Raw genomic sequence first — 13,896 nt, 5'->3', positions numbered from 1 at the left:
CGGCTGGCCTGGGAACGCCTTGGGATTCCCCCGGAGGAGCTGGCCCAAGTGGCTGGGGAGAGGGAAGTCTGGGTCTCCCTGCTTAGGCTGCTGCCCCCGCGACCCGACCCCGGATAAGCGGAAGATAATGGATGGATGGATTTGTGTTTAACTTTATTGTTTCAGTTCACTGTGAAAGCTCTAATTAGTGTTATTTATGATGGCGGAAGGTGGGACTTTATGCCGCTCTTATTAGCATTTTAAATAGGTGTCACTGTATTTTATTAGGCCCTTTTGTTACTATGATTTAGTTCTTGGTGCCAAACCAAAAAAAAAAGAGGTTTTTGCTGCCCTGATCCAGTTTTTTCATGGCTTAAAGGGGTCAGAGTGGAGCTTCAAGAATCTTTAGAGCTAAATTTGTCCTTAAGATCTGGTTTAAACAAAAGCATATTTGAAATTTAGACTCAATGTGGATCCTCCAAAAACCTGATTGGGTTCAATACAAAGTTTAAGGCCTAAAATGTCTTGAAGGATTGTGTATCACCCGAAAACCAGTGGTTTAGCAGTCTTTATTAAAATGTTGTCCACTGGTTAAATTTTGCTAAATGAATAATTTCCTGCCCTGACAAAATTAACGCCCGCAGCTGAAAGGCGAAACGTGGGTGAAAATGTTTTTGACCAAGTCTCCCTCTGTCTGTGTGTCTGTTAGCAAAGTATTTTATGAATCCCTGAAGGGATTTTAGTGAAACTTGCAGAAATGAATCGTTGGAACTACAGCTACAGCTGATTAACTTCGACAGTCAGTGTGATTCAAGATGGCTGCCACAGCCAACTGATCTTGGGGAACACAAAAATGGATACAACTCAGTCAGTTTTACAGATATTGAGCTAAAGGTTGGTGTGGTAGTAGCTGAGAGTCATTCACAACACATATTCTGAGCATAACTTCTCATAAAGTTAGCTGTCTGATAGGTCATTTCTCACACAAGACGATTCTAGAGCTCTGACATGAAAGACAGCGGGCGATATGCATTCCTTTAATCCCCTTTATTTGAACCAGGGTAATAAATGTCTACACTAACAAAAGTACACGTTTCACATTTGTCAGGATTTCTGTGAGGATTTGAAAGATAAGCGCGTTAATCTGCCTGCTGAGTGTATGATTGTGTGTGTCGGACGTGCTCCCTGAGCTCCCGCCTGCTGGTTCCCTCTTCGTCTCCCCTCCTCTCCCTCCTCTCCCTCCCCAGGTCACCGTGCTGTTTGATCAATAAACTAAAGCTTCTGTGGTTTTTAATCAATGGATCGTGTCTCTCCAGGCCGTGACGGTCTGTCTCTTGGAACCTGTTCTTTAATTATTATTTATTTTAGCTGTAGATTTCAGCTTCTGCTCATCAAAAACCTTCCTCCGCTCTCTCCTGCGTCTTTTTTTTTCTCCTTTCTCTCTCTCTTTTTTTCCACCTGAGCTAAAATTAGCCGTCTCTCTCTCCCTCTCAGCAGCTGTAACTGTACACACAGGTGACACACATACTGCACTTCCACTCAGTCACATTTGTCCTTGGCACTGAGGTTTTCAGTTTAATGGAGCCCCTCCGCAATGTGAGCCATCGCTCCATATTTAGCCTCTTTTTTTCTTGTTTTGTTATCGCCCGCCGCTGAGGGCAAAGGCAGCGGGATAACGCTGCCATGTCTTTGTTTGGGTTTGTTTGCCTATACCACCATCAAAACCACCAACTAAATTTTAATGAAACTTTTAGAAAGTATTCATTGTATTGATCTCTATCATTGACCAAATTTTAGAATCAACTCAAATCAAGATGGCCGCCACAGCCAACCGAGCTTAGAAAACAGAATAAGGGCTATAACTCAGTCATATTTACAGGTATTGAATCAAAATTAGGTGTGGTAGTAGCTGAGCATCGTCTCCAACACATACTTTGCACACAACACATTGTGCCACATCTTTGCTTGAAACATTGGCATTAACAGTTGGAGTCAATGCTATTAGTTTGTTAGCAAAATATCTCATGAACCATTGGATGGATTTTAATGAAATTCTTATAAAATCAACATTGATTATACATCTACAACTGATTAACTCTGGAGTCAACCCAAGTCCAGTTGGCTGCCACAGCTAATCAACCTCAGTCTACACATAAATAGCTAAAACTCTGTGACTTTTACAGATATTAAACTGAAACTCGGTGTGGTAGTTGCTGAGAGTCTTCCCCAACACATATTTCAAGCACTAACAGATCATCCAAGGTATCACAGCGTCACATCAGATTGCACTTAATGCTATTTTCAAGGTTTAACAAAATGGCCATAACTTTGTCAAATTGCAACACAAGATGATCTTTGTCTAAGACATGAACGGTGGCGGGCGATATGCATTCCTCAAAGGAACGCTAAGCTTTTAATTTGAAATGAGAGAGCTGCAGCTCTTTAATGAATTAATGGTACTCTTTAAATGCATCTGTGTGGCAGCGCAGCCAGACTCCATTAGCAGATCAGTTTGGCTCGAACCAAACAGGGCTCCTTCTCTTTTCATTCATTCATTCTTTCAAAACAAAAAAATAGAATCTCCACTTGCTTTTTTTTTCATGGAGAGCGCAAAGAAATGTCACCTTTAGCCAAAAATATGCTCGTGTAATTTGCCTCGAGAGATCCACTCAGGCAGCGGCATCAAAGAGGCGCATTAAGCAGCATCAAACACACGGCGCCGTTCAGCAGATCAAGAGAGTGATTAAATAAAGCAGTCCCATGGTGTCTCCGCAGGAAAGGGTTTTAATCAGGGTGCTCATACCGGAATGCCGTGGATACATGGCTATTTGGTGATGAGTGGTTTTACACGATCAACAGATTATCAGCTCCAGGTCGTTCTGAAATGTTCTGTCCTTTTCTGTCAGTGTGTGTGTGTGTGTGTGTGTAGAGAAGCACACACTTGTCGCAGAGTGTGAAGCCTGCACAAAGTTCCCTCAGCTGTCAGACTGTCAGTAGGTGTGTGACTGCGTGTGTGTGTGTAGTGAAGCAGAAGAATCCCTGTTCTCTCTGCATGGATTGGCTCAGGTTTTAACAAATGTGTGTGTGTGTGTGTGTTGCACTGCAGGAATTAATCAGCGTTTTTAGCAAGGCAATTTTAGGACTCGGGCGTTTTCATTAGGTTTGAGCAGACTGTGGAGTTTCAGCTCATAAATTTTGATTCGGTCTCGCTGCTGCTTCGCTGCACTCACACCTGCTGTGACACCCATGAAATGCAGACAGAATGTGACTTTTTTAATTTTTTTTTACAAAAAAAATCATGGTTCTGTTTCATTGGTATCTTCGTATTTTTCTGGATAAGGGAACAGAAGCTGTGCGTTTTTTTCATCTGCTGCCTGTGGGAGTTTGTAGGATGGTGATGATGCAAAGAAAGGAAGCAATCTGTCTTCACAACAGAATGTGTTGCCTGCGTGTGTGTTATAAATGCTCACTGAAACGGCTTAATGCCCTTCGATAAAAGTAAATAAGTAAAGATAAATGAAAAATGGGATTGCTCGTGTTTACGAGACGAGCTACTCTGGCTCCAAAGTAAAACGATGTGCAGCACAGTGCACAACCTTCTGCATAACCATTTAAAAGCACTTACTTCAGAGACGTTTTGCACAGTGTACTGAGCGTGCATATTTCTAAATATATCAACAACGCCAACAAGATCGCAGCTGTTATAGGATCCATACAAGTTCTTGCAATTTTAAAAGGCGAATAAACCGTCTGAGAGCTCTAAATAAGGCTGTACATTTTGTTTTGTCATCCAAATTAATTATTCAGTCACTGCAAGCATATTTAGATCAAATGAAAATTTGTATAAAGAAGCAAAACATTTATTAATTCTTTCCAAACAGCAGAACAGCACTGAGTCGGATCACTAAAATTATAGGATTTAAGTCAGTCAAGATGTAACGATGTGAATGCTGAGTCAGCATTCACTGTTTTCCTGTTTATAGTTTCTTCTGTATGTTTTTCACACTCAAACGACTTCTTTCAACTTTGTGCTACTTTAATATATCAAAATATTCAGCTCCATCGGGAATAGTGTGCTAGGAGTGTTTATAATTTCAATACTTTTTGAAACATTTAACTTCATTTACAAACATTTTCCCCACAGAAATACATGGAAATCTCTTCAGTTTTTTTTTTTTTTTAAAACATTGTTCTCTGAAATCCGCCTCAGCGTAATGCCTCCACTTTTGTCTTTTCCTGTTTTGTTTAGCTTTTGGCTGTGGTTTTACTGCTTGAAAATTTAGCATCTGTTTTGCAAAATCTACCTTCTGTGTAGCTACAGCTGTGCTAATTTATCTTTTAGCTACAGTTTTCATTTAAGGCAATTAATTAATTAAAAGTGATTTGTTAATTTTAGCTTCTATTTACTGTTCAATTTATTTAAACTTTTAGCTATGGTTGTGCTAATTTTAGCTACAGCTTTACTAATTTAGTATTTATCTACTGTTTTGCTAATTTTAGCCTTCAGCTATAGTTTGGCTACTGTTTTGCTATCTTTATCTTTCAGCTATAGTTTTAACTTAAGCTTTTAGTTATGGTTTTGCTGATTTTAGCCTTTAGCTATGGTCAGCTACAAGCTAAAAGAGGTTGCTTTTAACTATTAGCTGCTCTGCGCTGCTTGTTTTAGCTTCAGTGATTCATTCCTCAACAAATTCTTACCGAAGCTGTCGTTTCTTTGGTTTCTGAGTGTGATGATGCTTCTCATGGAGCCACCTGCTGCAGCAGACTCAGCTCTGAGCTCACAGGAGCCGCTTATTGAGCTTAAGCTCTTCTCCTCTTGTGTCCTGCTGTGCAGGGACCCAATTCCCAGGACTTGGGTTACCAACAGTCTCTGTGTTAAGACCATTAGGACTCTGTAGTCCTCTGGTGCTCCTCTTTGACTCAGCATGAACTAATGCCTGGAAAGGTTAAGTTTTTACTGACAATATCTCCTTAAATTTACCAAAAGTCCTCACAGGGGATGATCCATCCTGGAGTGGGTGTTTAAATGTAACAAATGAAAACTAGCTTCATATTAGCTTTGATAATTTTGTATTTTTTCAGTCTCAGATATCTGTTATGTCCTAATTGCTTTAAAAAAAAGCCCCTTGATGCTTGCCAGTCCTCTCATATTAGTTTGCATGAGAACAAATAAATAAACATTTCCCGTCACCATGCTGGTCCTGTGCAGCAGCAGTCAGTGTTGGAGTGGGTGTTAGTATGCCGAGTATTAGTGCAACCTCGGGATCCCTGGGTTGCTCCTTCTGCTCTCTCCACATGACCCTGCTAATCCCTGCTAGTCTGAGACACACATATGAACACACACACAGGGCTAACAGTACCGACAAAGATACTCTGTCTGCAGCACTAATACCAGAGTAGCAATGCTTATTTTAGTCAGGCTTATATATTTTTATTTATTCATGTCATGAAAGCCCGTTTTTAGATGCTCTTTGGGCCCTGACACGACTAAAGCAATAACTCCAAACAGGCGGGGCGTGCTTTAGAAGGATCCCTGCAGTAACAGACGGTGACAGGTTGGACTGAGTCTATTGATCTGTTCAGAGGAGATCGATTGTTAAAATAATACGAGTTGATCCAGCTCCGAGAACTACAAGGTGAAAAAGGTGAAAGGAGAAGGGAATCCAACTGCTCTCAGACCTGCCAAGCCAGTTTGGATTATTTTATGAACAATGTTTGAAAGTGTTTAATGAGTGGCTGGTGTCTGATCAGAACGTTACTTTGAGGTCACAGACTGCATAAAGCTCAAGGAAAGTCCTTCTGGTCTTAGTTGTCTGCAGAATTAAGAAAATCCTCTTAAATAAGGATGGCCCATAGAAGCTTTATTATCATCAGGAAAACTAAAACACTGCTTCAGTATTAAAACAGATGTTAGGCAGAATTTACTACAGATGGACACATGCTGTACATAACAATTTTTTTTAAACTATTTTTTAAAAATTGCCAAAACATCAATCTAAAGTCTGCCATTTCACCTTTAAACTGAGTCTCAGCTGTGATAGATAATTCAATACAACAAAGGTGTGTCTGGTGACGGGTTAAATGTAAAGTTCTTACTTTTAAAACCATCTGATTGACAAAAACAAGCAGCATCACTACATTTACAACTGGTCTATCAATGATATCAAGGCTGCCCGCTGCCTTTCATGCCAGAGTTTTTATCTTAAATTGAGAAACGAGAGTTACAGCACTGAAAATACCACAATATTGGCGGCCACCTTGACATGGGTTCACTCCAAAAGATGAGTCAGTTAGATGTGCACCCAGTGATTTTCAATAAAATCCATTCAATGGTTCACATGATATTTTGCTAACAGACACAGCGTTGACTCCAACAGTTAATGCCAAGATTATAAGAGACAATGTAGCGTTTGGAGTATGCTGGGTATGACGCTCAGCTACTACCGTCACATATTTGGAGTGTTGTGAGCTTCGTTATGGTTTGATTTGCTTCTCCTGCTTCAGGTTTTCAGTGACCTTGTTTTTGTTTTTATTTGCAGTCAGTGTTTAGTACCCATTCAGTCTGACAATTCTAACTTTCCCTTTAGTCTACAGTCGTAGTTTTGTCCTCAGCTAACCTGTTTGCCCTGACACCTGTCAACCATCTGTAATCACCACACCTGTTCCCACTCACTCACCGCTCCCCTCCAGCAAATAGAAGCTCATTGTTTTCACTCTGCCAGATGCTTTTATGTAAATCCTGTCCTGTGGGATGTTTGTTTGTCATATCTGCTCATTTTAGGTTTTGTTAAACTTTAATAAAAAACACTCTTTGAATTCCACCTGCCTTCCATCTGCTGCCTGGACTTTAAGGTCCTCATCCACCATCAGCTAACAATTATTGGAGCTACCACTCTAAATTTTAGTCAAGTGTCTATAAAACTGACTGAGTTAGTCATTTGTGTGTGTTTTAAGGTCAGTTGGCTGTAGTGGCCATTTTGAATTGACTCTAAAAGTTAATCAGTAATAGATGTACACCTATTGATTACTTTCTGTGAGTTTCATTCAAACCAGTCCAGTGGTTAGTGAGATATTTTGCTAACAGATAAACACCCAGCCCCACTTTTACTTGCTCTGTAGCACTGGAGATTCTTTTTCTTTTGAGAATAAATTTGTTTAGGTTTTAGTCTGTACATCTGGAGGGGTACAGCTTTTCAAATAGGTGCATATTTATACAAAATGGGTTTTTTTAAAGTTATATTTTCTCAATATTTTGATATTGTTTGATGAAACACAGGAGGATCAGTTCACACCTCACTCTGTATGTGGCTGTCACTGATATCCCAGATTAGTCTCAAGCAGGTTTGTTTGTCCCAAAGCTGCAAAAGATCCATCACTGAAATCCTCACCTTCATCAGTGCTTGGCTCGTGCCTGTTACCAAGTATTGAGTCATTTCTTTATCCTGCCTCGGTTTGTTGTTATGCAACTGTACCGTGACCATTCCAGACAGACAGACAGACAGACAGACAGACAGACAGGCAGTCAGAAAGACAGGCAGGACCACATCCATCCTCTTATCTTCCAGCAGCACGTTTTTTAAAAGTCTGCATCTCTGCGCCGCTCTGTCACACTCTTTAACGCTCCACTCACAGGATTTACAGCCATAACTCCCCCTCTCCTCTCCTCTCCTCTTTCAAACCCTGCACCCCTCGCGCACGCACGCACGCGCACACTTACACACAGGAAGTTGAGTCACATGCGCATAGAAGGGGGCCTAAATGGTTCACAGTTCCTTCTGTGCGTCATGATGCCTCCCTTCGCCTCCCTCCATCCATCCATCGCACCGAGAACACAAATGGAGGAGGCGACCCCTCTATAAGACGCGCGCGCGTCCAGATGGGAGGCTTAAGCGCGACAGTTGCCTCAGAAATCGGGCTTCAATGCGTCACGTCGGCGTCATTCTTTACAGCGTGATGCTGGCGCGCGCATCGCCCGCCTCGGCTGTAGTCAGGAAGGGGCTGCGCAACGCCATTACAGACCACCCTACTGCGCTCGGTTCATTCATAAATACCAGAGGATCACCATCTCAAAGCGGCGCATTGTTCCCAAGTCATCCCCACCTCTCACTGCCTTTAACTTCCCAAAACAATAATAAAAAATAAAAAAAATAATCCTGCCAGCTTCATCATCTCCTACGCACTCTCCTTCCAATATGTCCGCACAGCTATATAGGCATCTATGTTACCTAACAGAACTAAGAGTCGTGATGTGGACGAATTTGAACCAAAATGGATTAAAACGCATAAATGCGGGATCGGTGATGGTGGTGAACAGCAGGGATCCTGCGCGCGCAGCAGCCAGCCAGGCTAGGCACGAGGACCGCGGCTTCTCTAAGCCCCAGCACCTTTAACATCTTTGCGTAAATAAACAATAATAATCATTTTACAAAAGAAATCTCCATCCATCCCGTACCTGACCGTGATGTTGCGGCTCCGCTTCAGGCTCGTCCTCGGTTCAGAGGGATGGATCACAAAGCGTCTTAAAGCATTTTACGCGGCTTCATGTACAGCTCATGTCGTCCGATCTCCAACACCACCACCAGACACACGCACACACACACACACACTCACACTCTCTCACACACTCTCCTGTTCGCAGATAGGACGTGGGAGGCGCTCTGCCCTCTCCCTGTCTGTCCACACCGGGCTTTTCTTCCACTTTAAAACACTTCCTGCTGGCAGGACGCACAAAGGAAAATAAATACGGGTGGAATTATGGGAATTTGACCATCTGGTGCTCGGATCCTGAAACTAACCAGAAAATGCGCAATGGACCGGAAATATGATGCATTTCTGTTAACATTCATGGCCCATCAATAAAAAAAACTGTAGCTATTTAAGACCCTGTTTAATAGCTTTTTTATGTGGCAGCATCATTTCACATTACCACCCGCCGCAGAAAGGTTAAGGCGGACGACAATGTTTAGGTTCGTGTCTGTCTGTTAGCAAAATATCTCATGAATAGCTTGACCAATTTTAATGAAACTTTCAGGAAATAATCACTGGATGTGCATCTATGACTGATTAACTTTTGGAGTCAACCCGCTTCAAGATGGCCGCCATAGCTAACTTTTATTAAAAACAAAAAAATGGCTATAACACAGTAAGTTTTACCGATATTGACATAAAAGTTGGTGTGGTAGTAGCTGAGATTGGTCCACAAGACATAACCTGAGGGCTAAGATATTGCGCAGGATCTTTGTGTTTGCTAGCCAACACAAAGAGGGATATAACTCAGTCAACATTACAGATATTGAACTAAAATGTGATGTAGTAGCTGAGAGTCTACAACACGTTATTTTCAAGGCTTGACTAAAACAGCTACAACTCTGTCATGCCTCAGCATGATGAATTCAATCCAAATCTTTGGCAGGAAATGCGGCGGCCAATATGCATTCCCTCAAGGGATGCTAGGCCTTTAAAAGTATTTCAGCCAGTTTCCTTTGGCTCGGAGCTGCAGATAATAAAATAACTAAATCCTGAGGAACAAAAGGCTGCTGGTTGACTGATCAGCACCATGGACAGCGACTTGAGGAAGCGGCAGAACTGTTCACATCATCATACAGATTTATTAGGTAAACACGCAGTGGGCAGAAAAATTAATCCTAAATGCTGACAGATGAAGCTCTGTGTACCAGACGGTATGTTTTAAGAGCTCATAAAAGGACACTACAATTTTTCCAAAACTCAAGTCATTTGCGTCCAGATTGTCTTTTTGTCATCTGCGTCATGTTAATATCGCGTTTAAACGCCTGCACGCCTCTCCCTGGAGCTAAAATCATGCTAAGGCCGTGTCAGATCAGACCCTGTGAGCTGCGTTTGCTCGTGACGCTCCCGCTGTATGACTCACCATCTCTGGGTCCAGATCGCGCTGCGTTTGGCTCCCTCTGTCGGTCAGCGGAGGAACTGCACTGGGTGTAACGAGCCTGTTGACGGGGATTTTACTGTCTTGTGCAGAAAGCTTGAATGAATGAATGAATGAATGAATGAATGAAGCAATTTCCCATTGAACTGAATTACTTTGCAGTATTTTAAATAAGTTTTTAAAGTAAGTGAATTTTAAGTTTTTAAGTGTCTATATACCAGATATTAAAACTGAAGGTATAAATAATACGATTAATGATTGATAATATCAGACAGGATGGAGAGCATCCAAACAGTAATTTTCAATTCTTGCCACAGATTCCCAGTTCAACTTAGATTTGAACAATTCTAACACATAAATATGTTTTGATCTAACCCACTCCACTGTAGCTTTGGTTGGATGTTTTGGGTCGTCGTCTTGCTGGAAGGTGAACCTCCACCCCCGTCTCAGGTCTTCTGCAGCCAAGAACAGGTTTTCTTCCAGGATTGCTCTGTATTTAGCCTCACCCGTTTCCCCATCGACTCTGTGCAGCACTAGGTTTGCATTTAGGCCAGAAAGTGAAGTTCTGATTTGATCTGAGCAGAGCAGCTTCTTCAACAGGTTTGCTGTGTCCCTACATGGCTTGTGTCAAACTGCAAACAGGACTTCTGGGTTTCTTTCAACAATGGATTTTTGTTTTTGCCACTCTTCCATAAAGTTCAGATTTGTGGAAGAAATGACTAATAGTTGTCCTGTGGGCAGGTTGTCCCACCTAAGCTGTGGACCTCCACAGCTCCTCCAGAGTTACCACAGCCTTCTTGGCTGCTAAATGCTCTCCAGTCAGTTTAGGTGGATGGCCAAGTCTTGGCAGGTTAGCAGTACTCTTTACATTTTTAGATGATGGGCTGAACAGTGACACGTAGAATGCCTGGGATACTGTTTGATAACCTAAACCTGCTTTAAGCTTCAATAACTTTACCCCTCACCTGTCTGGTGTGTTCCTTGGTCTTCATGATGCTCACATTAACGTTCAGGAACAAACCTCTGAGGCCTTCACAGAACAGCTGGATTTATACTGAGATTAAAATACACAATTAGGTGACCTCTGAAGACAACTGGTTGTTTTGGATCTTAATTAGGAGAATTACAGTAAAGACTGAATAGAATTTCCCTTTAGAGATAAATGAAGTATCCATCTCTGGGGCCCATATTTTAAGAAATGTTTCTAAAAGGAACGAGGCAGCTGAAAAATTACACACTTTGCTCCTTTCTTGTCAGTTCTCCCTTCCTCCCAAGCACTTACAGGGCCAACACTCGATAGCCAGGCTTTGATTCAGCCCACACAGCAGCACAATGCAATAATTGGTTTCTGGATCCAATTTTATGTAGAAATCAATAACCTTTTGGCCATCAGTGGGCGAAACGCAACAAATGCGCAGCAGACACATCCTCGCAGAAGCCTTTTCCAGACGGGTGCCCTCCTTTCCCCCTGGCGCTGTGCGACCCAGCACACTGGCTCCGTCCACCACTTCCCGAGCATTACGTCCAGCGCACAAACACAAACGGCCTCCCATTCAGAGCCCGTGAAGCGTAAATACAGAGCCAAACACTAATTAATGCCTGGATGGTTAGGCCGACTGAATGATGGTAACTGCAGTGGAGGGTGACCGATCAAAAAGATCAAGTGGGTGTGTAGCAACAGAGCGACACAGCATTGATCATTTCTTTTAGTCCCACATTCGAAATGTCAATTTATGCAAAAGAAATCTGTGCTTTTCTCCGCTCTACAATGGTTACTCGCTCTCAAAAACAGACACCACTTACAATTGTGGCAGACTAAGTCAATCCAATTTAAAATATTAATGTAGAACCAAACCTTCAGAGGTTATTGATAAAAAATGCCCCCCTTATCACAGCTGTAAAAACAATTACAAAAAGCACAGGTGCATGAACGCTGCAATATGGACCAAACACTGATACGCAGAGGTAAAATAAGTCTGAAGGTTTAGAGCCAGACACAGACACATCATTGCTTTAGTTAGTCAGTGTTCCAGTTTTATTTTTTTTAAATCAATATAGTATAATAAATTAAGACAAATTAAAAGAGAAGTTTTCCAGTTCCTGTTAAAGCTTGAGAACCTCCCTAGTACCTCAAACAGGCTGAATTCTGCCTGGCACACGTAGGAATAAGGCTTATATGAGAAGTGATTACATGATTAGCAATGTAAGAAAGTGGTTTATTAAGACATTTTAAGGAAAAGGTGATCTTCAAATTTCCTGAGATTACTTTTACTTCATTCATCTGTAAATATTATAGATTAGGTTTTAAATATTGATTGTACCTCGAGTGTCTAAAATGTGCAAGCAAACATGAATTGTTTCTTTTTTTTTGCTATAAACGTATTTTCCTATCCTCTGTCACAACAAAGACAATAAGATCACACAGAAGGGTCACAGTTTCATTAAGTGTCCTCCCAGTACTGATGGCAGTAAACCCATGTGGATGCACAAATATATATATTTTTTTATTGTTTTTTTTTTTTTTAATTTTCGGGAGGGGGAAACTTCAGTTCACCGTGAAATGCAAGTTGATCAGCACCATCCACCACGAAAAGACGTGGACAAACAAAAAGGTGAACAGACAAACACACACAAAGCCTTCCGTGGTTCTTACTGATCCTTCTCATGGCTGAGGGCCCGGTTAACAGCTGACAGAAAAAAAACAAATAAAAAAACTACTTTACTAAAAGGTTAAAAAAGTCAATAGAAAAATTTCAGTCCATAGGACCACATGATTGAACATGTGAATGTTGTTACATGTTTATGTATACTGATGGAGACTGACCCTCCTTTGTGACGGTCTCAGTGATGTTCTTAGCCTTGGCAGTCAGGTCATTCACCATGGTGTCCATGGTAGCCTGGTGTTTCAAGAAAAATGGCCGGATCACACGGCTGTACAAGATGTCGGAACCGTTCCACGTCACCGGAGCCATACACCAGATAAGGAAGAGGCACTGAGGAGAGAGCAGAGAGCAGATTTTAGATAAAATGTGACTCTTTCTCTTCCTTTAAAAAGAAACTGTCTGGTTCTTTCACTTCTTGGCCATCTGACATAAAACCAAGAAGCTGCAGAATCTGAACAGTCTGATTATTAACAAATGACAAAAATATTAGCAGTCTTAAAACCAAAAAACTTGTGCATTCAATAAAAGACATGCAGGCATCTTGCTGAAATGTGTACCGTCTTGTAATGCTGCCATTTTTTTATTTACCATCACACACAATACAGGATGAGACATTGTTTTTAATCCTGTTTTCTCCCAGATTAAATTTACGAATTGGACACTGTGATAATGGGATTGTAAGGTCACTTTGAATGCAGTGAAAAGCAGGACAAGCTGATATGTGAGGTCACTGTCTCAAAACCATTTACAAATTTTCTAAAATTCAACAACAGGTCAAGAGACATAAATTAATTAGAAAACTTATGTATCAAATGTTGCATTTTGCCATTAAATTAACTCAAACTCAGGAACAACATGCTGTTGCATCCATTCATGCAAAACCACATTAAAAAATTTAACAGATGTCCACTCCTTTTTGATCTAAGCTTATTTAAGATAAAGTGGACAACTGTCCTGCAGTCTGGATCAGACATTCAGGAGGATTTTAGCATTTTGAGCAGCTGAAATCCTGCATTTAACAGGAAAATTGGAAATGGGAAAATATTTTGCGATCAGAATTCCATATTTTATCTCATCACACAAACTTCAGGTAAACCGCAACACAGTAGGAAACGGATTCAGTCTGCAAACCTTTGATATTTTATCATTATACAACTACCTACTAAACAAAATCCCAATCATTGCAAATATAATTTTGCAAAGATAATTATGGAGTTAGATTTGTTTCACAATTATTCAATCAAAAAAAAAATCATGTCAAACAAAAAAAGGAGTACTCAATCAAAAAAAAATCATGTCAAACAAAAAAAAGTAGTATTCAATCAAAAAAATAATAATGTCAAACAAAAA

The 13,896-nt window shown here is 41.0% G+C and overlaps 2 protein-coding genes across 3 annotated transcripts in view; both read right to left on the bottom strand.

Moving 5' to 3' along the window:
- Positions 1–10,900, bottom strand: part of diras1b (DIRAS family, GTP-binding RAS-like 1b) — a 23,068-nt gene extending 12,168 nt beyond the window's left edge. Inside the window, exon 1 of one of the 2 annotated variants that reach the window (XM_025005476.2) lies at positions 9,869–10,900. The gene's annotated coding sequence lies outside the window, so the exon portion shown is untranslated. Of the gene's footprint in view, positions 1–8,431; positions 8,791–9,868 lie in introns of those variants that run through there. The other variant, XM_017416747.3, reaches the window with a different exon arrangement.
- A 1,310-nt stretch (positions 10,901–12,210) lies between these two features.
- Positions 12,211–13,896, bottom strand: part of zgc:101744 (uncharacterized protein LOC541409 homolog) — a 12,332-nt gene continuing 10,646 nt past the window's right edge. The window contains exons 5-6 of the mRNA XM_017410159.3: positions 12,708–12,876; positions 12,211–12,570 (exon numbers count right to left, since the gene is read on the bottom strand). Of these exons, the coding sequence (XP_017265648.1) occupies positions 12,533–12,570; positions 12,708–12,876 (207 nt within the window). The 3' untranslated portion in view covers positions 12,211–12,532. The remainder of the gene's footprint in view (positions 12,571–12,707; positions 12,877–13,896) is intronic.

Source organism: Kryptolebias marmoratus, linkage group LG10 (assembly GCF_001649575.2).
Source record: "Kryptolebias marmoratus isolate JLee-2015 linkage group LG10, ASM164957v2, whole genome shotgun sequence".
Lineage (NCBI taxonomy): Eukaryota > Metazoa > Chordata > Actinopteri > Cyprinodontiformes > Rivulidae > Kryptolebias > Kryptolebias marmoratus.
The sequence above is the reverse complement of the archived record's forward strand: the minus strand, read 5'-3'. Positions and strand labels throughout refer to the sequence as shown.